Genomic DNA, 24,276 nt, shown 5'->3' on the forward strand with positions numbered 1-24,276 from the left:
TTAAACCTCAGAGATGTTTAAACTTTAAATCCTTCCTGAGATGTGACACACAGTTGTGTTAAATTATTTAGAGTTTGGTGACACAACACAGACCATATTGGCTCGCTGATCTTCCTTGGCATGTCTCTCTGACACACTACCAGTATGTAGTTAGACTATAATGGATGTTGTGGTGCTGTTAGGCAGTGCAAAGCTGCATATAGGCTGTAGACTATGGCTTATTTGTTTGGTAGTATTTTTTCCTTAAATTAAGTGACTTAGCATATTTGCCTAAAGTACTGTCCTCCAATGTCTGTTAGACATCTGTAGGTAGCTCTAGTTAGCCTCACAGGCTGCAAGATTCTTTGCTGTAGTAATGCACATAATGGTTTTTTTAATGTGTCAGATAGTAAGTTTTAGCGCTAATACAGTATTTACATTTTTTGAGTATTTAGGCTATAATGTATTCTCTGACATGTAATAAATTGAGAATCCTTCCAACAGAGGGTTTCGTTTTAAGCCCGTCTATTTATTTTTTATGCTTCATGTTGTATCATGGTGGGTCTAAAAGAAATTCTGTGTCATTTATTATATGAATTCACTGTAAATGTATGTCATTATGAGAGCTGGAATGTTTTACAGTATCATCATCTTTCTGGAGTTCATATAATCTGCCTTATCAAAGGAACAATGTAATATTCTAAGTTTATAAATAAATACTTACGTTATGTTAAGCCTTCGAATGTGTCAGTAACCCTAAACACTTGTCGCCTGTTGACCATTATCTAAGAAACGTGAATGCTTCTACGCAGCCGGCTCAAATTGAGTGGTAAAAATGTACCCAATATAATACTGCATATGTGATATTAGATATATGGAAATGTTTCCATTGATTTTCCTTACATCACCCAATTTACTAGACAAATGACCTTCCTAGGGGACATCCATAGAATTTGCATTGTCTCCTTCATAAGGACTACTTTACCAAAGAATCACTGCTGACACAATTTCTACGCCATATAGGACCATTAAACTATATAGGCTGACTGTAGAACCATGTCTATCGAATACAGATTCAGATCCACTGCATATAGAGCGTCTACTGTATAGGCCCCATCAATCTTTCAATTGGATTTATTGACATGAAGGTTATCCATAGAAGTATCACCCTTAATCTTAACATCTCCCACGTGATGGCACCACAGCCTGTCTTGTTGGAGGTCAGTAAGTGAATCAGCATCAGTCAGTGTGTTGGCCAGGTACCAGGACACCATGTTCCTAATTTTCCCCAGCAAGTAAAAAGGCCTGGGAATATGAAGCAGTCTTTGGAAAGGCTCCAGCCCTGAAATATGCAATGACAGACTGCCCGTCTATCTTTACTCTTGGCATAAGTGCAACAAAATGAAACCATTTATCTTCGCAGGGAAATTGGAAGTAAGTCAACGAAGGATGACTAATGCATTCTACATTCAAACGTATGTTTTCTTCGGAACAATTATAGAATAGGATCCATAACATCTTAAGTGTTTTCACTGAATAAATATATGAATTAATAATTAATTCATTAATGTAATAATGAGACATGTATTCCTTGTAAATGATGTAATTCAAAGCAACTGAGACCAGGTACAGTATGCAGTCATAACCAGATATCATTATTATTATATTTTGGTATTCCAACCATCCAGTGGAAATACGTATCTCTTCATATGAGCTGGCTGTGAGACACCTTTCCTTCTGCTAAAGGTGGAGTTTGATGATGTGGTCAGGGAGCTCAGTAGCAATGGAATGGAAGGAAGTCAGTGGAATGTATGAAGGTCAAGGAATGTATAAGATTCGAGGGGTAGGGATGGGATTGAGGTCATAAGCTAGGAATGGATGAAGGAATGGAAAGAGGTTAGTGGTGGAGGGTCAGTAGGAAAGGATGAAGGTCAGTGGCTAGGAATCAATGGTCCATGACTGAGAATGGATGGAGGTCAGTATAGCTGGGAATGAATGGGAGTCAGTGGTGATCAGTTGCTGGGATGGATTGAGGTCAGTGGTTAGGAATCACTGAAGGTGGATGGCTATGAGTCAGTAAAGGTCCGTAGCTAGGAATGATGAAGATCAAAGGTAAGTGGTTGGGAATGGACAAGATGACAAAGGTCATTAGTCGAGGAAAGATGAAGTAGGACTGCAGTGATTTATTGTCACACATAAATCTGCATTAGAAAAGAGAGAAACAAAGGTGGAGTGACTTTTGTGTGACTCAAGCTTGCTTTGGGAATAGCCTAGTTATTGTGTATAGCCTCATTTAGAATTAATGAGGCCAGTTCAGGGTTTTGTTGTCCCACGGGGTTCTGCTCCGCAGTGCTGCAGAAAGACTTTGCAAGGGACGTTGGTTGGCCAGAGAGTGGATTAGGTCCCCTGAGGCCGTTTATTACAGTATGTGGGTGTCGCCTCAGGCAACTGGTATTCAGTTAGTACAATTTATGAGCAGTGTGAGCATTTGCGATCCCAAGTGAATACATTTCTGGTTTTAAAAAGTGCTATATAAATAAAGCATTACTTACTTATTTTAACTTGTAGTTATTGGCCCACCAGGTCTTTCCCCTAGTGCCACCCCCAGGACAAAGTTTACATGTTTAGTCCCACTATTGGTAAGGATCGGTGTTGAATTTATTGGCTATAACTTGGTTTTTGAGACATGGTTTGGCCCTCTCAATTCTAAAATAATTTTTGAATCACATCGGTTGAACACACAGTATTCACTTTTTTTCTGCTTTCCTTTGAATGTGTTTTTTCAGTCCTCCAGACAACTATTGATTTTCTTTCGTTTCTGGGAAGTATGACGATCAACTTGCAGACACTATATTTCAATCGGCAATCCTTGCTACACTCAAACTTGTTCTTCTTGCTTGCTTTGGTCAATACTATAAAATATCCAGTATGAGTTTTGTAGACAGTGAAACTCCTCTAAATGATTAATACAGGAACAGGCAGAGTTCTGCACAGCAGGTGTTGAACAAGAGACTGTGTGAGGCTTGCAGATTTGGGCCTCCTCCAACAACAGTGCAACTCAACTCAGGTTGTTCCTACAAGGTCTGGCAAGAAAAGTATACTGGGTGCACTAATTAATGGGTTTCCGGTTGCACTTAATATAGAACTAACGCCCTGCCAGCAGCCTGCCAAACTGCATACTTTGGCACATCAGACTCCAAAGGCCCACACTTTAACAAAAACAACATGGGTGAATAAAAAATATTTCAGAAGGCGGGGGGGTGAGTCAGGCTTGCATTACAGCTTACTCATATTGATGAGACTTTGTCCTCGACTTTACAGCCCACTCCGATTATTCCTCTGAGCTGCATTAGCAGATTGGTTCTGTGCTCTAAATCTCAACTCACAGCGATGACAAATGACAGTTCACTGTCAGGAAGAGAGGACACCGCTGCTCCTATTGTCACCCACGCTGTCAGGGTTCGAGGTGGATGATTTGTCACCGCCAGTGTCCGTTTAAATGCGTCTTCACTGCAGGTTCAAGCTGTGGCTGCGAAAGTAGAGTGCCAGAAACTTAGATAAATCCACTACTGCTCTGTAGTCCAGAGACGGAATAACAGATCAGCCCTGTTTAAAGCTTGCGTATCATTTTTACGAGTCACTTCCTACAAGTACCTATGGCTTGATGAAAAGTCATGTTTATGGGCACTCATGAATAACTCCAATAATTTACCATCTTTTTAGCTCTGTTTTTGGTCTCCCCCAACTTTCGATTGTTAATGCTCCACAATGTTCACCATCTAGTTTCTAACTGCGTCTGTCTGCCGTTTGGTGTGTTTTGCTCATAGCAGCTGCCTGATGTTGCTGGAAACGAAGTTGAGGAGTGCAGAGAGACTCAATCAAAAGTGGGTCTAAAAAAAACAAAAAGAGCTGAATGAAGCCAAAATGCTCTGCAGAGGATGAGTGATACTGCAGACTTGGGTGATAATTATCTGTGGGTTGGTCAGGAGCGACCCCTTTCACATACAAGTATTGTGATCTATGATTAATATTTGATTAAAATACATAAACACGTATAATAAAAATATTGACGAGAGCAGCTTTCAGGCTTGTTTTCCTAAAGATTCAAACTCACTACTGTGAGTACAGCACCAAACAACATGTTGGATATGAAATGGCTCCTGCAGATATCCACCACTGAAGGTTCCTGAAGTGGAGAGGGGCTTTAAGATGAGATAAACTGATGGATGGGGCTGCCACCTACCTGGCACTCCTTTAGATTTATGGCAGCATGGCTTAATGTCCTATATAGTAATCCATTTGTGGTACACTGCATCATTCTTCTGACAGCTGAATTAGGGTTATGTGTGATTGCTCACCTTAGTTTATTGCATAAAGGCTTGCAACATCAAATCCTGTGCACAGGCCTGTGATGTTCTTTCTAGTAATAACGTAATGTAATGGAGTTACATTTCTGTCAGTGAACACGTGACAAAAAAAAAGGTGAATTCTGACACCAGCCTCCCATATCTTTCAGTACGGGTGTTTAGGTTTAGTCATGACAAAGAATAAGCTTGGCAGGCTTAGAAAACCTGTTTTATGGCAAACTACAATTTCTGGTTCACACCAATTAAAAAAACTGGACAAAAGAAAAGATCCTCACTTAAAGGAAAGGTTTGACTTTATTCTGAGTGAGAGTTGGGAAGTCAGACACATTGTGGTTTTTGATCTATTTATAGGACTTGCTGGTAATAAGAAAAACATATTTTTTTAAAAGTTCAATAAAGTTGATCCTTTTTAATTGAGTGGCATCATACTAAATACTGAGCTACGGCGAATGATCAGCTGAATCTGCAGTTCCCCTCTGCTTTACAGAGCTTAATTGTGAGTTTCAGCTCACTGTTTATCTGTGCAGCCAACAACTTTACCGTTCCGGTAGTGAATACTACCTGGTCAGCAGCCAACGGCAGAGAGAGACAATTAGGGACTAGCTGGAGAACAAAGTGGAGCATTTAGCAGTTAAAGAGACAGATATGTCCCTCGGGAGTTTTTTGGTGGAGACCAAAACAGATCTAAAAGAGAGATAATATTGGATTTACATTCTTCAGGTGGACACAAAGACAACTCCCGAATAATCATGTTGCTCTAGAACTGGATGTGGAATTAAGCAACCGTTTGTTAAGAAGTGTTCTGTTAAAAGTATAGCAGTTTTGTGGATTTTATGGTAAAAAAAAAAAACTTCTTTACCCTGAAGTAGGTGGAAAGTTTTAAAACACACTTAGATTAGGTTTAAAGTGAATCCAAGGACATTATTTCACCACAAAAAGAGTTGTAGGATGTGGGAGGTATTCACAACCTGGAGACTGATTCTGGAATTTTTAGAGAAACCATGAAAATAAAATAAAATATTTCAACTTCTTTTTTTATTCTGCTAAGACAGTTGACTTATCAACCTGAAACATTATAAGAGAACCATAATGTTCTTTCCAAACATTACATGGTATGAAGACGTGATGATGAACCTAGTTGTTTTGTTTCACTCATGTTTTCTTTCTTCTTCATGTTGAATCACAAAGCTGATTTGATTTGATTGAAACTGTTTTGAAATGGGAACAAAGTTGTGATAAATTCCATGAAGAGAAATGAATTTATTGAGAAAGACATTTTTTTTCTTCTAATCAATAAGCAGTCACTCATTAAAAAAATAATCCATCTAAATTCATGTCCCACACATCGAAGTATTCAATATGTATCACAACATCTCATATTGTCCACACTGAACTGACAGCCGAGTAAATAGAAAAATTAATAGACGAAAACACAGGCTCTTTAAAAAGAAATCAACATTTAAATAGCAGTGTCCACTTTACATTTGCCCTCCTCCCTCTTTCTTCTGTTTGGGTTTCTTCTTCGTCTTCTTGGCCGCCTTGCTCTCAGGCTGCGTCGTCTTGCTCTTCTTGGCCGGGTTGGGCTGAGAAGCCGCCGCGTCGTCGGCCGGTCGCTTCTGTTTTGTTTTCTTGTCATGTTTCTTTTTGGCTTGTCCTTTGTCTGCTCCCGCTCTGTTTCTTGAGGTCGAGTTGTCTGCCTCTGCTGCCGCCGCCGCCGCCGCCGCTGCCGCCGGCTCTAGAATCGGAATGATGCGCTTTTTACGCTTCTTTGTTTCTGGCAGAAAACCTTTCTTCTTCTTGGGAAGTTGCTGTTGGTTGGCCTCCTTGTCAGGCTTCGTCTTTTCAACCTTTGGTTTTCTGTGAACGTGGACACATGCGAGGTCAACATGATGGCTTCAACACACAGATCACCTGCTGAAGCCAGCCACTTGAACATTTTGTATGGAGTTGTGTTAATGTATTGGTTATATCATTTTGGCTAATAGTTAATTGACTAAATAGTGATTTAAAATAATTACTGCTGTACAATAAGTGTTGGACGGAGACAATGGGCTGTACAAGTAGATTTGTTCTTAAGGGGCTTCAGTAAGAGAAGGTTAATATAAAAATACTAAAATGTTCTTGCATGAGGTCCATTGAGTAAGTTTATGTGCACAACCTTCAGGTTTACTATCAACCTTCTGCTGTAATCACATTTCTTACTTTAATGAGAAGCCTGGTTCACATAATCTGGGTTAGCAGATTAGAGAAGCCTGCTTTCCATGGCCATGTGTACACATAACTGGGTTTATAAACAGCTTTTTACATGTACATGACAGGAGAGATGCATCCTTGTATTCAAAATAATTCAATTCACAGTCTGAATAAAAACTGTGCACTCATTACAGAAGCTGTGTCATAACTGCACCGTCAGTCCAAATGCTCCAACACACACTTAAAAGTAAAAAAAAAAAAGAGAATGGAAATAGAATCATGTATTGTAATATGAGTTAGGACAACCTGACAAGTCTGCACACCGTGGCTTGTGAGAGAAATGGGATTTAATGCACGGATGCTTCAGGTGGCGCCAGCGTGCTAACTGTTTCTGCATAAGTCACAGTGTGCAGACTTTTCCAATTGTCTCATGTATTTTTGTATTTTAAGTTCAAGCACGTATCTTTAAAGTCCTGTTCAGTAAAGCATGTTAAATTAAATTAAATTGAGTTATGGTCCCAAAAGTTTGTGACTGGGTAGGGAGGAAATCTGATTACTGATCTGCTGCATGGATCTGAATATCTTGTCTGCTTTCACTAATGCGTTTGTGTCCGGTTAGCCGGAGCATGGACCCATCAGCATCCCGTGAGGAGCTGGCAGGTCAAGTCTTGTATCTGAGGATCTTACAGAAACCTGACTATTAACTGGGTAAACTCATTTCTCCCACTGACCTGATTTCTTATGTACACATAAACACACACACATACACACACACACCACATGAGAGTCCTCTCTCAAGCGCCCACCACAATAACTCACATGACTCCAAAGTGTTTCACCACGGCCCAGTAGTTGTCCTCCAGCTTGCCGGTCTTCTTGAAAGCGATGGTGCTGGTCAGGGACTGCAGGACCTTCTGAAGGGGCTCCAGGTCCACAGACAGCTTCTGCAAAGAGCAGAAAGCAGAAGCAGAGACTTGAGTCTGGACCGAAACCACATCAACGCCTCCCTCTCTCAGGAGTTGACTGTCACACTCGCGGACCACACCTACCTGCTGGTGAACGTGCTTGACCAGGAACTGACAGAGCTCCAGGGTTTTCACCACCTTCTCCTTCACCACCTTGCTCTCAGTTGGACCGACCTGCTGAAGACTCTGGGAGGAAAAGAGACACTGGGGTCAGACTGGCCTCCTCATCAGCTGATCGAGTAATTGCAATCCACCCTCTTGTTTGATAGATATGATGCAGTTTGACACATGGTTACACTCATGGTTGTGAGTGTTTTTGTCTCAGAGGAAAAGGACGGAGACACAGGTGAGGTGGTTTGGTGAAGAATTGCAGAAGCATGAAATGATGCACTTGTTTACATCTCAGCTGTCCTGTGGACACCAGAGGTCAGCGAGTGCAGCTCTAATCATAGTTTATCACATTTCATAAACCTTCTAGAACAATATAATAAACTAACCCACGAGCCTAAAGGATGTTGTTCTGTAAACGTCTCCACTTACAGTGAAGAATTGATGGTGGTAGTTATAGCCTCGTGTTATATTAGGCATAGAAAAATGACTTTTAATCAGTTCAGAGGTTTACAGAATTTAAATTGGGAAAAGGAGAGCGCTGGTATCTAATGGGTACTTGGTTATCAGCAGATACCCTGAGTTTGGGGATTGGAAATGATAATGGTGGAGAAACGCTGAAAACTGGGCTGTGTTTCTGAGAACATGAAACGTTCACTTTATAGAGATACATGGTTCTCACAGGACAGCAACGCTACAAACACAATGATTTTATTGTGGATTAAACTACCGAACAGTATAAACAGGAGTCCAAATTAGCAGTTGGTGTATTAATTATTAATGTTTTCTATTTCTAAATAGCTTGCATAACCTTTAAGCCTTTTGTTCATGTTCATGAAGAGTTGTACAGTGTTTCCACTGCAGCTGGACTAAAAAAACACTTTGTTCAAGCTATAGTACGGTTGCTGTAATTCAGACATTAACATAACAACTACCGTAATCACATTTCCTCACTTCCTTGGTGTATTTATTGTATTAATTTATTTGACTGGGAATTAGAATGCTTTATTATGCGCTTTATCTCTTAAAAGCCCGACCAGGGAGAAGGACTGTAAATGAGCTCCGGCTAGAAGTCACGTACACACTGCATCAATGCTAATGTTGCTCCTTGTCTGGATGTATAAATAGATGTTTAACAAGTTTAACATAATTGTCAATTATACAAACCGATGCATCTCAGTGGTCACAGATGCAAAGTGTTAACCCCTGTGATGTAAAGCTGTGTGTTGACCTACCGCCGTCAGCTGACCTGCGACCGTCACACAGAGCTCCGTCCACGGAGCTCCGCTCAGCAGCTGCTGAACCTCCCTGCTCTGCATCGCCCGCAGCACCAACACACACGCTTGGCCCTAAACACACAAAACACACACAATGTCCATCAACAGGAATGTACACATGAACTTAAACAGCTGGAACTAAATGGAGGGAGGAGGGTCTTCTATACCTTTTGGTGAACTCGGCATCCAGATGTGATGTGCTGCACAATCGTATCCAACAGCTTCACACACAAAACCTGTCAATATAACACACAAGCTGCATTAGTTACAGCATGTTCGACATGAACTAACTTCTGAGACGTGTCGCTGTACTCACAGGGAATCTGTTGAACAAGTCTGTGAACATCTGAGCGGTCAGAGGGCTCTTCCTCCTGCCCATGAAGGAGATCAGGGCGTCTCTGAAGATGGCGGAGACACGGTCCACATCCACGTTGCCCATGAAACTCGACTGCACAAAAAAACACATCAGGAGTCAGATTTTCTTTCCGACAGGTGAATGGAAGTAAGTTGTTTTCCCAAAAGGAAACGTGCAGTGTTAGTCAAATCTGCAAATATGCGTGAGATAACTGAACAGAAGGTACTTTTGGGAACTCTTTTTGACAGATTTGGGCTGCAAGTAATAATTATTTGCATTCATTTTCTTTCTTGTTTGGTCGATAAAATGTCCATCATGATTTCCTCGAGCCCACGGTGAAGTCTTTAAATGTCTAATTTTGTCCAATCAACAGTCCTACATCCAAAGATGTTCAGTTTACCATCACTTAGACGACTTAGAAAATCAGCAAATGCTCACATTTAAGAAGCTGGAACTTAAAAAATGACTTCATATGAACTGTTGCTAAACAAAGCAAACAGGAAGTCTTTGAGGGAGAAAATCTGGGTACCACGGGGACAAGTTGTCCAGGACTGACCCACTTCCAAAACCAGTAAATGCCTCCAAGAGACCTTTTCTGGTGCAAAGCTGGACATAATACGAGATGTTAATGCAACAGTAACAATTAAAACTACTATCCAGCGACCTAAACACAGCAGCACCCCCACTGCATGGTGGTTTAGACGAGTGAAATCAAGCAGCGAATGAATGAGGTAACAAATGAATCCGTGTGCGTAAACATACGTCATTTGCTGCAGCCACGTCGGTGGTCTGCTCCTCTTTGGCGTCAGTGGGCGGAGGTCCTCGCAGCACTTTCACCACGTACAGAGATGCACTGAGAGGACAGTTCAACATCAGTCAAATACAAATCACTTGAGGCACAAATTATGTGTACAGCCTGGAGACTCTTGAATCAATGCACACTATCCTACTCTATATTTCTGAGTCCTCTTAATAAATAGATGTTATTTTGGGGGTTTTGCACATGCAGAACAAAACACTAAGATGGTTCAATCAGAGTGACAATTGAAAGGGCAGAAAGAGACAAAATTGGGTAACTTTGTACATTTTGGGAGAGGTAGTGTGTGTACACATAAACAATGAAAAATATGCCGGGGGGGGGACTTGAGAGAGAGTGTAATAGAGGTCGATGAGGCTTGCTTTTTTTAAAATTTACAAGCGGTTATTAAAATGCCAAGCATGTATTCATCTGGACACCTTGCTTGGAAATCAATTTTTCCTAAAAGATTATGTGGAAAATTGCAGGGGCAGGTCAGTGTTAAGTATGCTTTTTAATGCGTTGTGAAACTCTGCCCAGAAAGGTTTAATAACTGGACACCAAAATATATGCCAGTAAATTGCTTTCTGAATCCCACACCGTCCCACATGTGGCCTCCCCTCCAGCAAAATGTGCTTTCTGCTTCGGTGTAATAAATAAAAACATAGTCAAAGTCCAGACACACTTGAGAGCTGGTGCATTTCCACTGAAATGTACACACATCCAACCAGTCCTCATTTGACATTGAGAGGTTACCTTTTCTTTCCCATTGTTCTTTAACATGTTCTGCAGTATGGGATAGTTTCTGTCATAAGGCCTTTGTAGAATCTAGAGATAACACCCTTATTTGAATCATTTTGGTAGGCACCGAAAAATACTGTTAATATTGGATCATCAAGGTCTTTTATTTCTAATGTTATGTTCAAAATGATTGCGTAACTGGAGGTATCTATACAATTCAGATTTTTCAAGACGATAAGTCCTTTAATTGTCCCTTTTCTGGAAGGGAATAGAAAGTTGGTATAACTTTAAATCTATGATCTATTTCATTTGGCTGGACCGGTCATTAAAACAGTGAGTTGTACCTGAAGTAGTAGAGGCAGACTGAGGAGTCGGACAGTTTCTGGGTTTTAGTCATCAGTTTTTCCAGCAGGTCATGGAGCTCCCCCTGTCTGTCACTGGCGGTCCTGCAGTAAACCTTGGACCTACACAGCTGGTTCCTGAAAAAAAGAAAGAAAAGTGGGAGATATTGTCACCTCCTCAAATTCCTGATATCTCAGAATCACAACTCAGAGGCTGAAGTGCAGATAATACACAAAAAGAAACAAAGAATTGGGGAAACAAATATTAAATGAGTGATAAACACAGCTGACGTGCGTTACCTGAAGATATCTGCAGCTCGGCGGAGGAAGTCCTGCTCCTGCTGGTCGCTGTCGGAGCCCATTCCTCTGTCGATGATGGTGAGCAGAGGCTCCACCAAACCCAGGACGAGCGGACTGCCAGCCTGCCGGGCCACGAACACTTCAACCAGGTCCAAAACCTACAACAAGCCAAACAGGTGAGGGAGGTACAGCTTTGGGGAGATATATATATGTATGTATAGTATATTTTCCAAAGTGTTTACAAGTCCTGGATGCGTTACCTTGATCTTAAAGTCTCGGACCAGCGTCTTCTCTTTCTGTATTTTTGTCTTTTCATCCTTCTTGGCCTGAGTCTTTTTCTTCTGCTCCGAGAACAGCGCCGACAGGCCCTTATCCAGCTCAATCATGGCGTCATCGTCCAGATCTTCGTCACTGCTGCCGTCCTCCTCTGTGGCCTGAATATGGGGCACGACAGAGGACTTTAACACAATGTACACTGGGATCTGACACATGCCGTTCCGTTTACCTCATTTAAAAACGTCTCTACATAAGAGACAAGGACAAGACTAATTTAATCTAGCAGTGTTACAATATCACACAATTAAATATATATAACCAGCTGCAGTAAATGGTGCTCAGTTCAATTGATGACATGCTGCCCTGAAACAAAATGAAATTTAAGCCGAAGACTTAAAAACTAAAGGGAAAACCGTGCTAGACACACATCTGCTGGGGTATAAACTACGGAGATTAAACATGTGGCATATCACAGAATCCACATGGGCACCACGCCTTAAAAACCCACCAGAGCATTCTGCCCCTGCAAGACCTTCATCAGCTCCAGACGGAAATTTTGGTCCACCTCTCCCTCTTCCAGCTCTTCCTCTTCATCCTCCTCCTCGTCTTCCTCATCGTCTTCCATTGCTTCACCATCTTCATCAGAGTCATCGTCTGATCCGTCAGCCTTGTCATCCTATCAGAGCCATAAACGCACATTTTAGGATAGCAAACGTGTTTTCTAAATTAGTACAAAAATCAAAGTGTAGCAGTAATAACGCATTTATTAAGTGGACTGAGTTAATATAATAAAAGCAATCATAACACCATACAAGACATGAGACTATAAGATGATGTTATTGACAAGATGACAAAAGAAAACATGAAGTAATCTTTGGTTTAACAGGTTGTGAAGAAGCAAGAGAGGAACTGACCTCCATCTCCTCATCGTCTTCCTCATTTGGGTTCTTCTTCTGGGCTTTGTCGTCGTCAGTGACGACCACAGCACCGTCCTCCTCGTCCTCCTTCTCTGGGTCCAGGACCTAAACAGAGCCCAGACACACATCATTACAATCACTCAACAAGTTTTCAGTGTCCGCAAACAAGAGATTTGCCCATCTGTCCGTCTAATGACAGTGATCTGGTTCAGTTCGTAGTGGCAGCAGGACGACAGCCTGTTTGTACAAGAGACCTGCCGCTAGTGATGAAGGCCAGAAGATGTGGCTGAAAGCTCCAGAAAAATACAGTAATTTCACCTTGTGATCGGGTCGATTTCTTAATGACACAACATCGTGTTTGTACAAAACAATCTTCCAAAAACCCCTTTTACAAACAGGTGTTGAGCTCGTATGCGTTACTTACCTCTAAGATGCCGGTGAGGGCCGCTGCAGTGACATGGGGGCAGATGGAGGAGAAGACCGCTTTGCAGACCTGTCTGATATGTCGGCTCGCCTGGGTCAGCAGGGACAACAGGATTTCCACCATCACCTCCACCCACGCGGGCCCCTCCTCCTGCCCTGTGGCAGCACCAAAAGAAAAAGCAAACCCACATTCATGCACCACAAAGCAGTATTCAGGATCTTTCTCTGGCCACTTTGGGGCAGAGGAACAAGCTATAAACTAGTGGTGGAAAGTAACGAAGTACAGAGTAACTCATTAAGATATGTATTACAAAACATATGTCAGAGTGGACCACAACAGTGAGCTGAAAGATGCTAAAACGCTCTGTACGTAGAGCTGAGCAGAAACTTTGAGATTTGAGCTTGGAAGCACGTTCATTTGTTGACTTTTGGTGATGTTATATGCACCAGAATAATCAAAACCTAAGGTCCATTTTATCTAGTGGACAACATCTGGCTCATTTGTCATATCATACTTTAAAATGTGAAAGGCAGCTGCTGCATCTTCGTCGTGCATGAGGCCTCACCTTGTTTCTTCTTCTTGGCCTTCTTCTTCTCCTGAGCCATGTCCACGCAGCTCTGCAGGTCCCTCATGATGTCCAGCAGCTCTTCTGGGGCCTTCCAGGAGAAAGTTTTTGTGTGAGCGGACGGTGTCTTGTTGCTCGGAAATTACCAACAGTACATCATTAAGGCTGCAATAACAACAGTACTACTATCGTCACGGCTCTGGTAGTACGCCCTACCTTGAAGAGGTGCATGCCGACCAACAGGAAGACCTGCTGGAACGCGCCGCTCTCAGCAGTCGGGCCTTTCTTTGCTTTTTTCTTCAGGTTTGCCACCGACTCCAGCATGCTGCAAGAACACCCATCAAACACGTTACTCTCTGAAGTAGCACTGAACAGACATTACTTTAATTAGTTCTGTGTTGTTGATGTTCTATAGAAATGATGGCCCAGAGTACGAAAATAAAATCCAAGTTATAAAAAACTCAACTACCCTATAAACCTGTGTGACTACATTCACGTGGTATTGTGGCACAATCGAGCTGTATCCTGTTGTCTTGTATATTGTTGTCCTACCTGTCCCAGGCCTGTCTCTGCTCAGGGCTGAAGGGCTGGTTGCTCTGGGCGAATTTCGGCTGGCTAAGCAGCAGTTGAGTGTACTGGACAAGGTGGTAGATCCACATGGTGCCGTCGGCTGTGACGCCCAGCGTGCGCTTCTGGTTGACTGCCGCGCCTTCGGCCGGGTCGTCGCACGGAGGCAGGTGGTGCATGGACAGGAGGAGTCTGGAGGAGGGCGGACAGACACAAATTCAGTGATGCAGCAGTGACACCGCGAGTCACATGGACAGCCTATTTTGGACAAAACCGGGTTCCACTCTGGCTGACTTGCATGCATGACGTCAGATTTGTATTACTTTTGTGGTTTAGAAGTGAAAATGTGAACGATACTGTTTCCAGACAGAAAACAGGCATCAGTGACTTATTAATGTTGGTGCTTTTCACACCTTAAAGGTTTGGTTAAAACGATATCTAGTGCAGATTGTTTGGGCGGGTGTGAAAGCTGTCAATCGAACCTTGGTATGGGCCAAACAGCCGGACCGAGATCTGGTTCCAAGGGAACTCTTGACATGACACTTTTGTCATTATTCATAAGATTTGCAGTCTAATACATATACATATGATGTAATCTCTCACCCAAAGAAAGAATTGACGAGCACTCCTCTGGTTTTATCATCCAGTGGGACAGACAGCGTCCCCATCGTCTCTCCGATGTTGGACGAGGCCTTCTTGGCGCTGAAGAACGCGTGGAAAAAGACAAATCTGGAAAAGAAACAACACCAGCTGATGGCCTTCTCTTCATCCAACCTTGAGAACTTGACTTTGCTCAAATAGTGGCAGGTCTCACCTGGCCACACCCATGATGAGATCCTCCTGCTTCTTCACTTGGTTGTTGTCAATGATCGAGCAGAGCCGAGAAACGATCCACCTCCTCAGGTGGAATATGGAGTTCTCCTTCCTGAAGGAAGGAAAATCAGCAGTTACGTCCAGTTTCCTTCCGGACGGACAAACACGCCCCTAAACAACACAACAAGCCGTGTACACTTACTGTTCCTTTCCTTCCTTTTTGTCCTTCTGCTTGCGAGTGCTGAAGTCCAGCAGCTTGTCCAGCTGAGGCTGCAGGAACATGTTCTTCAGCCACTCCACGTACGGCTGCACAGCCTCGGGCTGAAGGTGCTGCACCACCCTCCACACCGACGGCACCACTGGGCAGCCCTTGTGGGACAGCGAGGAGAAGCCCACCATCACTGCCAGCTGTTTGTCGGCGTCCTCACAGCCCTGCAAGAAGTCCGACACGTAGGTGTCCATCTCTGGGGCCAGCTTGAAGCGGTCCGGTTTCTGGGAGGGAAAAATGATGGGACGAGATTCATATTAGTCATCAGTTAACACTTTATGGTTGAATTTGTGTCATATTTACCACCTGCTGCTCTGAGTTTCTCTTTTCAACTAAAATAATGGGTTCATACTCTAATTATACTCTCAATTAGTATAATAATAAAGTACACCTGATCAATATTGAGCATCAACAAAACTATTTTTTACATTAAAAGACATCCTGTGAAGGGAAGGTTGCAAGACTTTTAATTAGGGTTGTCGTGGTGAAGGGATATACCCCACACAAAAAAATGTACAAGTGAAATGTATTTACCTGAGAAGACATCACATGCTCCCCGTAGTGCATCATCACCTCTCCAGACATCACCTCCTTCAGCTGGGCTGCCGACAGAAGAGGCAGGGCGCTGCCCAGCAGGCGGTAGCTCAGGTAACTGGACACAAACAGGACAACAACAAGGTACATGTTAGAAGAATGTAGTTCTGAAGTGGGCCTAGGACCGGACAATAAGACATATAACGTGCAGACATGTTAAGGGAAACACAGGCAGCAGGTTCTCTCTGTCGTAGAGGAATGCCCTCAGTTCTGGAGGTTAGGATCAATGTTTCTTAGTCTCTTGCTGCACTCACTGAGCGGGCCCCGGCGGCTCCTTTAACATGCCGTTGACGATGGCGTTATTCCAGAAGAGCTGGAAGCTGTCTTCTTTCAGAGAGAGCTTCAGGAGGTCCAGGACCACCGCCGGGAGGACGCACTCCTTCTTCACCGAGCGGGCCGCCATCTTCAACACCTCTGTCAACCTGCCAGACAACATCACACGTTGCTTAGATTTTCCACAGCAGGTGTAGTACGGGAAACTGGCGCATACATTTTGTTTTAGAGTTATACATAAAACACGGCATTAACAGGGGGGGAAAAAAAACAATCGCAGTGTTCTTACTTGGGGATGTTGTCGGCATTGATGATGGTCGAGGAGCCCAGCAGCTTCTTGAGTTTCTTGGGTTTGAGTGTTTGCGGAAAGCGCTGCAGCGCTACCAGCAGCAGCTGCAGCTGCTCCGGAGTACTGAAGGCGGATGCCAGGTCAGTTTGCAGGGCGCTCAGCAGGACCTCCTCAAACACCTCCTCTGGGATCTGACGGACCGGACATACATATTAGTTTTTAGAGAAGAATGGACGGATGTGTTCTTTCGGTTTGCAGAAAATGAAGAACCAAACCACATGAAGAGAAAATAGGTAGGTCAAGCAGAGGCATCAGTATTAAGTCTCGATTGAGCAGCAGTTGTTACCTCATTGAGGATGTCCGTCATGGTCTTGGTGGGCAGGTCCTTCAGGTGTTGTCTGTGTTGGCTGAGGCTCTGCAGGAGCTGCACACATCCCAACACCACCTGAGGCTCCTGCAGAAACACAAAGACAAGAGGTCAGAGACTACAGCATCCTTCACACGCAGCAGAGTCTGCAGCTCTAGATGAACTGTCCCACAAAACATGAAGGTTCAGGCATGATCTCTCGCTTTCCATCCTGGTGAGACTACTTACTTTAGAGATGCGGCCGGTCTGATGCAGGGCGAGGACGCCAAACAAGTTTCCAAACATTGCATTTCTGATAAGTTTCTGAAAAAACAAAGAGAAGACGTAAAGAGCCCGTTCATGAAGCTTTTGGAGCCCACGGAGTAAACATTAAAACACTCACCTTTTTCACCGTCAGCAAATTGTGCTTTACGTTGATTTTGTCGAGTATACTCTGCAAAGAGACGTCTTCAAATGCACACAAGACCTGAAAAACAAAAACTCATGTCATGCTAGGCCAATAAATGTTCATTACTTCCCGCTTTAAGCATCACTTGTGGTTTGCAGCTCAGCATCCACTGCAAAGCCTTTTGGGTCGATCACTTAAACTGGTTTCGGTAGTCGTCTCCACTCACCTGTCCCAGAGCCAGGCTGAATCCAGGTCTCGCAGCCTCTCGTGTGTGAGCCAGTCCATCCACCAGCCTTTTAAAGGTGTATTCCAACTCATCTGCCTGCAGCACACACATGACAACACGACAGGATTATTATTTAGGGCACACTTATATTACTCTGCATATATTCTATAACATAGAGTTTCATAACAGGATTCAGATAGTTTACAGAATAACTTCCAGTTTATGTTTTTAAAACAACATATTGAGTATTTCCATTTAATGATCCTTTATAATTACATTTCACAAGGAAATACTTTACTGCTGTTTCACAGCTGTAGTTACTAGCAGATGTGGAATGTAACTTAGTACATTTACTGAAGTACTGTACTTAAGTACAGTTTTGACATCCGTGTACTTTACTTGAATATTTCTACTTTCTGCTACTTTATCATTTAAACTATATTACACAGCAGAGGGATATGTCATCCTTGGTGCTCCTCCACAGTTATATTTCACTTTTACCTAAATTAACATGATATGTTCATAAGATATAAAGTGGTACTGTACTACTAACCTACCCAGTAGAATAATCTAAAATTGGGTCTACGTTGACAAACATTAAAATACTCTCACGTGCATTTGAGAGTGATAAAATGGAATAATATAATATTAATAATATACCAGTCATAGTATTGTGGTGGAATGTCCAGATGACCAAATCCATTTACTCAAGTACAATTATGAAGTACTAGTACTTTTTCTACTCCACCACATCTCAGAGACAAATATTGTACTTTTTACTTTACGACATTTACATTGGTGAGTTCTCAGATTCTGATTATTAAGACAATATATATACACACACATACATATCAACTAAGAACATATGTTATTACACATTAAACTACTCAACAGTATGCAAAGTAATTAAAATGAGCTCCATCTTTACCAGCTGCAACATGTGTGTACCAATAATTATAATCCAACAATATAATATACATATATAATTCAGGAAATAGCCAATCAACATAATGAGTAAAGTTACCTTTACTCCTGGTACTTTTAGTATATATAGTATAGTATATGGTGATGCTAGTACTTTTATCGTTTTTACCTAGTAAGAAACTGACTGCAGGACTCGTAACGGAGTATTTCTACACTGTGTTATAACTACTTTTAGGAGAGTGGTACCACTGCTGACGTTACCAGTATAAGTACTACCAGCTACTACTGTTACTATCCTAACTCCAGAGGACGGCCACGCTGGGTTCTCGCTCCTCAGTGGCAGTGATCTGCCTCACCTTGTTGTTGGTTTTCAGGTACTGAATGAGGTTTTCCACCGCCTTGAGTCGGACCTCCTGATCCGGTTTGGCCAAGTCCCAGAAGAAGTCGAGGAAGACACGGTTCTGTTGCAGGATTCCGGTCGGTTTGACCGGCTCCGGTACTGTCACGGAGAGCGCCACCATCTCTACAGACATCTCCTCACAGCACCACAACGTCTGTACATGCTGCTGAAGCAGGAAAACACGTGTGTCTCACCGCGAGGCTACCGCTTCCGGGTCAACCATTTTTTTCACTCCCCCAAAAACTTTATTGAACAATGCAACACAGAAACACGATGAAACACTAATAATAATAAAGTATAAATACCACCGTGTGAAAACATTACAAGAAAAAATCCTGAATAATGTACTTGAGGTATCAAAAGTAAAAGGCTTCTTTTTACAGTGTCATATAATATCATGTTTTGATTACAAACAAATACATGAAAGAACATTTTAATGTTGTAATTTGTCAGTGTGGAGCCAATTTTAGATACGTTGTGTATTCCTGGGTATCTAAGCAGTATATAACCATATATGTTGTATGTAAAAAAGGCAATAGTGGAGTAAAATATCAAATAAATTAAATTAAAATCAAATAAATTACATCCTGTAGGCGCCAGAGCTGGTCTGTTTTTCATGTAATTTAACGGGTCCTCTAGTACTCTCATAGTTTGGTTTTTAGGATATTAAATATCATAGATTCAGTCGAATGGAATTTGATTTTAATGTTTAAATAATTTAAAAAGTACATGAAAAAACAAACAATGACCCTTTGAGCTTTTAAGTTTCCTGATGCAATTTGAGGTTTCTTTGAAGTCCGTTACTTATTTATTTTATGTGAAATGTCTTATATATTGTTAAGTCTTTTTTTGCTTTATGTTGCCATCTTGGTCAAGACTCCATTGTTAAAGACATTTTAATTCTCAAAAGGGAACATTTTGAAAAAAACAAAAGGTTAAAAATAAAATAAAGTTTCCACATCACGCCTGTGTTGTGCTGTCTGCACAGTGAAGCTCAAACATCAAAGTAAATGAACAATAGGCCAAACACATTTGAGTGGAGTCAGACTTTAAAGTTGCAGAAGGAAAATAGCAAAAAACAGACAGCAGAGAACACACTTGTTGGAACTGAAACAGGACAAAAAGCCTGAACAACAACTTAATTTTTCCATAAAAAGATCTTTATTAAAACCGCATGCAAATTCCATTATTCCCGGACCAGATCATTGAGTGGCAGAGGGTGAGTTGAGGTTGCAAAAAAGAAGAGCAGTCAGAGTCAGACAGGATCACGATCAGAGAGCAGTTTCTTGGGTCTCTTCTAGTCGAGCGGAGCAGCCAGCACAGTGTCCAGGGATCTCTGAGCGTCGCTGATCTGCTGCTGCAGTCTCTGCTTCATGGCCTCGTTCTGGGCCTTCTTCAGCATTTCCTGCATGTCTCTGATGGCCGCCCGGTAGCCCGGGGCGTTGTGAAACACTCGGATGGCCTTGTCGCCGCTGCACGCCAAGAAGCGCCCGTTAATGTCAAATCTCAGGTCGTTTATCTCCTCGCTGTGGACGCCGTGCAGCTCCTCCTCCAGCTGGCCGGTGGCGGCGCTGTACATGGCCACGTTGCAGCCGTCGCTGACGGCCACCACTCGTCCGTCCGGAGACAAGGCCACCCGGCTGCCTTCGGAGGACACACAGGGGACCGTCCTCAGGAGGTAGGGGTCCTGCTGCTTTTTGTACTCCACGTCCGTGTCCCACAGCTTCCACGTACCGTCTTTGGAGACGGTCACCATTCTGATAAATAAAAAGGAAAGAATACACGTTGCACATTAAAAACAAGAGATGCTGAGGATAGAGATTCTTTGATTTAGAGATGGCTTCTGTGAGCCATTTCTGGCTTTGTATTGTAACCAGAAACGCCTTCGTTACCTGCTAGAGTCGTTGGAGAAGGCGAATGCGTGAACTCCTGCAGAGTGTCCCTTCAGGTCAAAAGCTCGCGCCACCTCTTTGAACTCTCCTCCCTTCCCGAAGCAAACCTCCCACACCTTCACGTCAGGAGTGAAGCCACACGACGCTACGAACCTGAGAGCACAGAGACGCACACACACATTACATCTCCACACAAGTCACACAGGCTTGTTTCCAGTGTGTATTACCACTTAAACACTGAGCATCACTGTTGGGTGTGGTTGGGTGTGTTTGTGGTCAGAAGTGTGCTTTGTTGCACCTGTAACCACACCCAGCAGTGATGTCACAGGGTCCTGGAGTACACCTGTGCATCACTGCTGCAAGGTGAGACGTTAAAGGACAGAAAAAAACAAAAAAGTGTTTAGTCAAGCTTTAAAATACTTTCCCCCTTTGTCTGCAATGAAAGTGAGTGTGGTTGCAGTGGTTTCAGACAGTAAACATTTTTAGAAGAGAGGATGAAGGCATGCCACGGCCGAGCTCGAGCCGACATTAGGTCAGACCATTGTGTTGGCACTAATAACAGCTTAAGAGAGTTTGTCGAAATCTGTTTTGAGCGGGGAGGGACTGACCTGCCACACGGGGAGACGGCAGCATAAGAGTTGGTTATCTGGTTGGTGTTGATGGAGGCCAGTACGTCTCCTTTCAGGTCCCAGATGTGGATGCTGGTGTCGGTGGAGGCGCTCATTATGAACTTGCCTGCAGAGAAGAAGCACAGAATCAGGTCATCTTGGCACCACCCGTGTTTTAGACTGGTGTCAAAGGATGTTGAAAACATCTCTCATCACACAACTTGATTTTAAAGAGATTTCTTTCAGCATTAATTCTGCACTTGTGAAACGTTTTTAGCCAGCTAAACAAGGCCCAGATATAACCTAGATATAACAGCTTCAGTTCCCCGTTGGAAAGGGCCGTCTGACAGGAAGGTGAAGCGGTGGAAATATTTTAAATGCAGCGTACACTTTAACAGATATTGACCAATCTATCCCTTTAAGACATGTTGTGTGTACCCGTCTCTGCAATGCCGATGTTGAGGATGGGGGCCTTGTGCTTCTGTGGGAAGTCCTCAGAAGCAGCTTTGAAGGACAAAGTGCCGTCCTCCTTTTTGACCATTTTGAAGATTCGGATGGTGTCTCCATTGGCCAACCAGGTGATAAACGCCCTGCAGTGAAGGAGGTGGTGTGATTAACATGCGTCTGTATCCAAAGATGACCTCAAGTTGAACCAACACAGAATTCTGATCTGGTTGTATACATTACTGGTGTCTATTAAAACACAGTCTGCATTTGAATATTGCAGACCGACACACAAAATCCTGATTTAGAGAGTAGTTGTCAAGAGTTTGTAAGAAATAATCCCTTTTAAAAAAAGTTTAAAAAGGTAGATAGGGAAGAAGGGTTTGCACAAGTACAGTAAGACAGAGTGGGAGACCTGGAGTCTGGGCTGAAGCGGACTAGTGTTGCGTAATCCAGATCCACATTGGCCCTGAGGCACTTGTGTTCCCGATCCAGGAAGTCTTTGGTGCTCCAGATGCGGACGGTGCGGTCGTCCGCGCACGATGCCAGGTACTTCCCGTTACTGCTGAAATCCAGGCACGTCACGTTCGCACTGTGGCTCTGAAGAGTACACGAACACAAACACAAACACGATTTAAAATAATTACTTTGAAGAAGTAGCCTGAAGGAAGACGACTATTTAAATGCATCACAAATATAGTTGCCCGTTTATTTGGCCCATCTAAATAACATGAATGCATTTGATTACAATATTAAAATTCTATTTTCATTAGAGGTGCACAGATAGATCGGCCCCCAAGTTTAACATATCCGATTTTTTGACAGTAAAATTTACACATATATGGCACACAGTGCATACACACAACGGCGGTGTGGACTGTGGAAGTTCTTCAGCATGAGCTAAGACATAAAGCTCACATTTTAAAAATAAAAGCATGTTAGATAAAGTGGGATATACTGCAATTCATTTTAGTTGGATTATATTTTTCCCCTCATTGTGCTCAGAGGCTCTTACAGCTCGTGTGTGTCTTACAGCGTGTGCGTGTGTCTTACAGCGTGTGCGTGTGTGTCTTACAGCACGTGTGTGTGTGTGTCTTACAGCCTCAATGTGTGCTTCAGTTTACCTTCAGTGAGGCTGCCAACAGCTGATGACTAAAGGTGTGCTGTGAAGCTTTATCCTTACGGCTGCGCTGCTTCTCCTGCTTTGGTTTCTTGGAAGCAGGAACCTTCGCTATGCTGCCTACAGCTGAAAGACAAAAATAACAGGGTGAGGTGACATAGTGATGACATGTATTCAGGATTTTGTAGCATCTGGCAACAGACAACACATTTCTGAAGTAGTAATGACAACATCAGACACTAAAATGTTTAATTATTTTGCTGCACACAAATATTTGTCTCTTTCTGCCCTTTCAATAGTCATTCGGGTTGAACCATTGTGCAGCGTTTTGTTCTGCATGTACTAAGCAAACCCTTCATAGAAAACAACATCCATTTTAAAGAGGACTTTCTCCAACCTCGAAGACAATCCTCATTAAATTCCCATCTATGCTAACACAATTAATAGTCAATGACCAGACTAAAGAGCAGACATCCCATTGGTCAGTCAGTGAAACCTTCGCCAATTGGTCCATCATTTAAAGTTGCGTTAGTTTCTCGCTTCGTAAGTCCGCGTGTTGACGTGAACTGGCAGGTGACGTTACACCACCTGCTGTTCACGCTCGTTATGAATGAATGAATGAATGCATGCATGCACGTGCGTGTGTGCGTGCGTCAAGGTGTCAAAGACCACATGAACAGTGAGAGTCAGAGTTGGTGACTCACCGCTCCGGCTAGAGTTACGTTAGCTAACGTTCAGAATGTCTCTTACCGGCAAATTCCGCCGCCTGCTCTATTTCCTCTCTTATTTCTTCTTTCCGTTTGCCCACCGCTAATGCCACCAGCATAACCAGTGCACCCAGTAACAGAGTCACGGCGAACAGTGCGGCTACTTCCATGTCTAAAGTTTTATGCCACGTACTTTAAAAACTGCTAACGTCTTACTTGGCTACTATTCGCAACTGCGGGTACTGCGCATGCGTCAATAGCTGCTTGTTTTCTTCTTCGTTAGTTTAAATGTTTAATAGCAAAGAAAAACGAGATAGCCGCCTTTAGCGCCACTTAACGGACGGGAGGCTTGGAGCGCTGCACGAGCAGAAAACAAAAGAAAACTATCTTGGCTAAACCTGTTCCTTTAATGATGGGTGGTACATAGATCTACCAGAATGTAGTAGTACCTGATAGATTGAATGCCAACCTATATTCTGATTTAGACTGGTCAGTCTTGCAATGCAGTTTTGTAATTGTAAAGTTATCTTCAATTTATATTTAATATTATCTATAGTCACCATTATTTTTTCACTGTTTTTACTTGATTACCTTACATTTGCAATAACTGCACTGTTAATCACTTCACATTTTCATTACTTCAAACTATTAGTCTGTCAGAAAACAAAACATAATTGTTCTTTGTTTATTAATACTTTTTAAAGTCATATTTTGACTTTATTTGTATAACAGACATGATGCATTTCTACCGGTTTGTATTGAACAGTAATAAAACTATGAAGATCTCGTGTA

At 42.7% G+C, this 24,276-nt stretch overlaps 2 protein-coding genes across 2 annotated transcripts; both read right to left on the reverse strand.

Annotated features, from left to right (window-relative positions):
• Positions 1-5,390: 5,390 nt before the first annotated feature.
• Positions 5,391-18,848, reverse strand: mybbp1a (MYB binding protein (P160) 1a). Its single transcript, XM_079171328.1, has 27 exons — positions 18,670-18,848; positions 17,390-17,485; positions 17,158-17,241; positions 17,004-17,078; positions 16,755-16,862; positions 16,409-16,599; positions 16,101-16,268; positions 15,787-15,904; positions 15,187-15,476; positions 14,986-15,096; positions 14,775-14,900; positions 14,157-14,363; positions 13,821-13,929; positions 13,605-13,695; positions 13,040-13,194; positions 12,613-12,720; positions 12,207-12,374; positions 11,683-11,856; positions 11,423-11,580; positions 11,126-11,260; positions 10,007-10,097; positions 9,206-9,337; positions 9,057-9,125; positions 8,848-8,961; positions 7,589-7,690; positions 7,359-7,483; positions 5,391-6,203 (listed from the first exon to the last, which is right to left on the reverse strand). Exons 1-27 carry the CDS (start codon positions 18,844-18,846, stop codon positions 5,825-5,827), a joined length of 3,861 nt encoding a protein of 1,286 aa, XP_079027454.1. The 5' UTR covers positions 18,847-18,848; the 3' UTR covers positions 5,391-5,824.
• Positions 18,849-19,808: 960 nt separating this feature from the next.
• On the reverse strand, positions 19,809-23,669 carry tbl2 (transducin beta like 2). Its single transcript, XM_079172216.1, has 7 exons — positions 23,528-23,669; positions 22,782-22,903; positions 22,073-22,257; positions 21,652-21,803; positions 21,214-21,340; positions 20,606-20,758; positions 19,809-20,470 (listed from the first exon to the last, which is right to left on the reverse strand). The coding sequence occupies exons 1-7, from the start codon at positions 23,652-23,654 to the stop codon at positions 20,011-20,013; spliced, it is 1,326 nt and encodes a 441-aa protein (XP_079028342.1). The 5' UTR covers positions 23,655-23,669; the 3' UTR covers positions 19,809-20,010.
• Between the last annotated feature and the right edge of the window lie 607 nt (positions 23,670-24,276).

Source organism: Pholis gunnellus (assembly GCF_910591455.1).
Source record: "Pholis gunnellus genome assembly, chromosome: 13".
NCBI classification, from domain to species: Eukaryota; Metazoa; Chordata; class Actinopteri; order Perciformes; family Pholidae; genus Pholis; species Pholis gunnellus.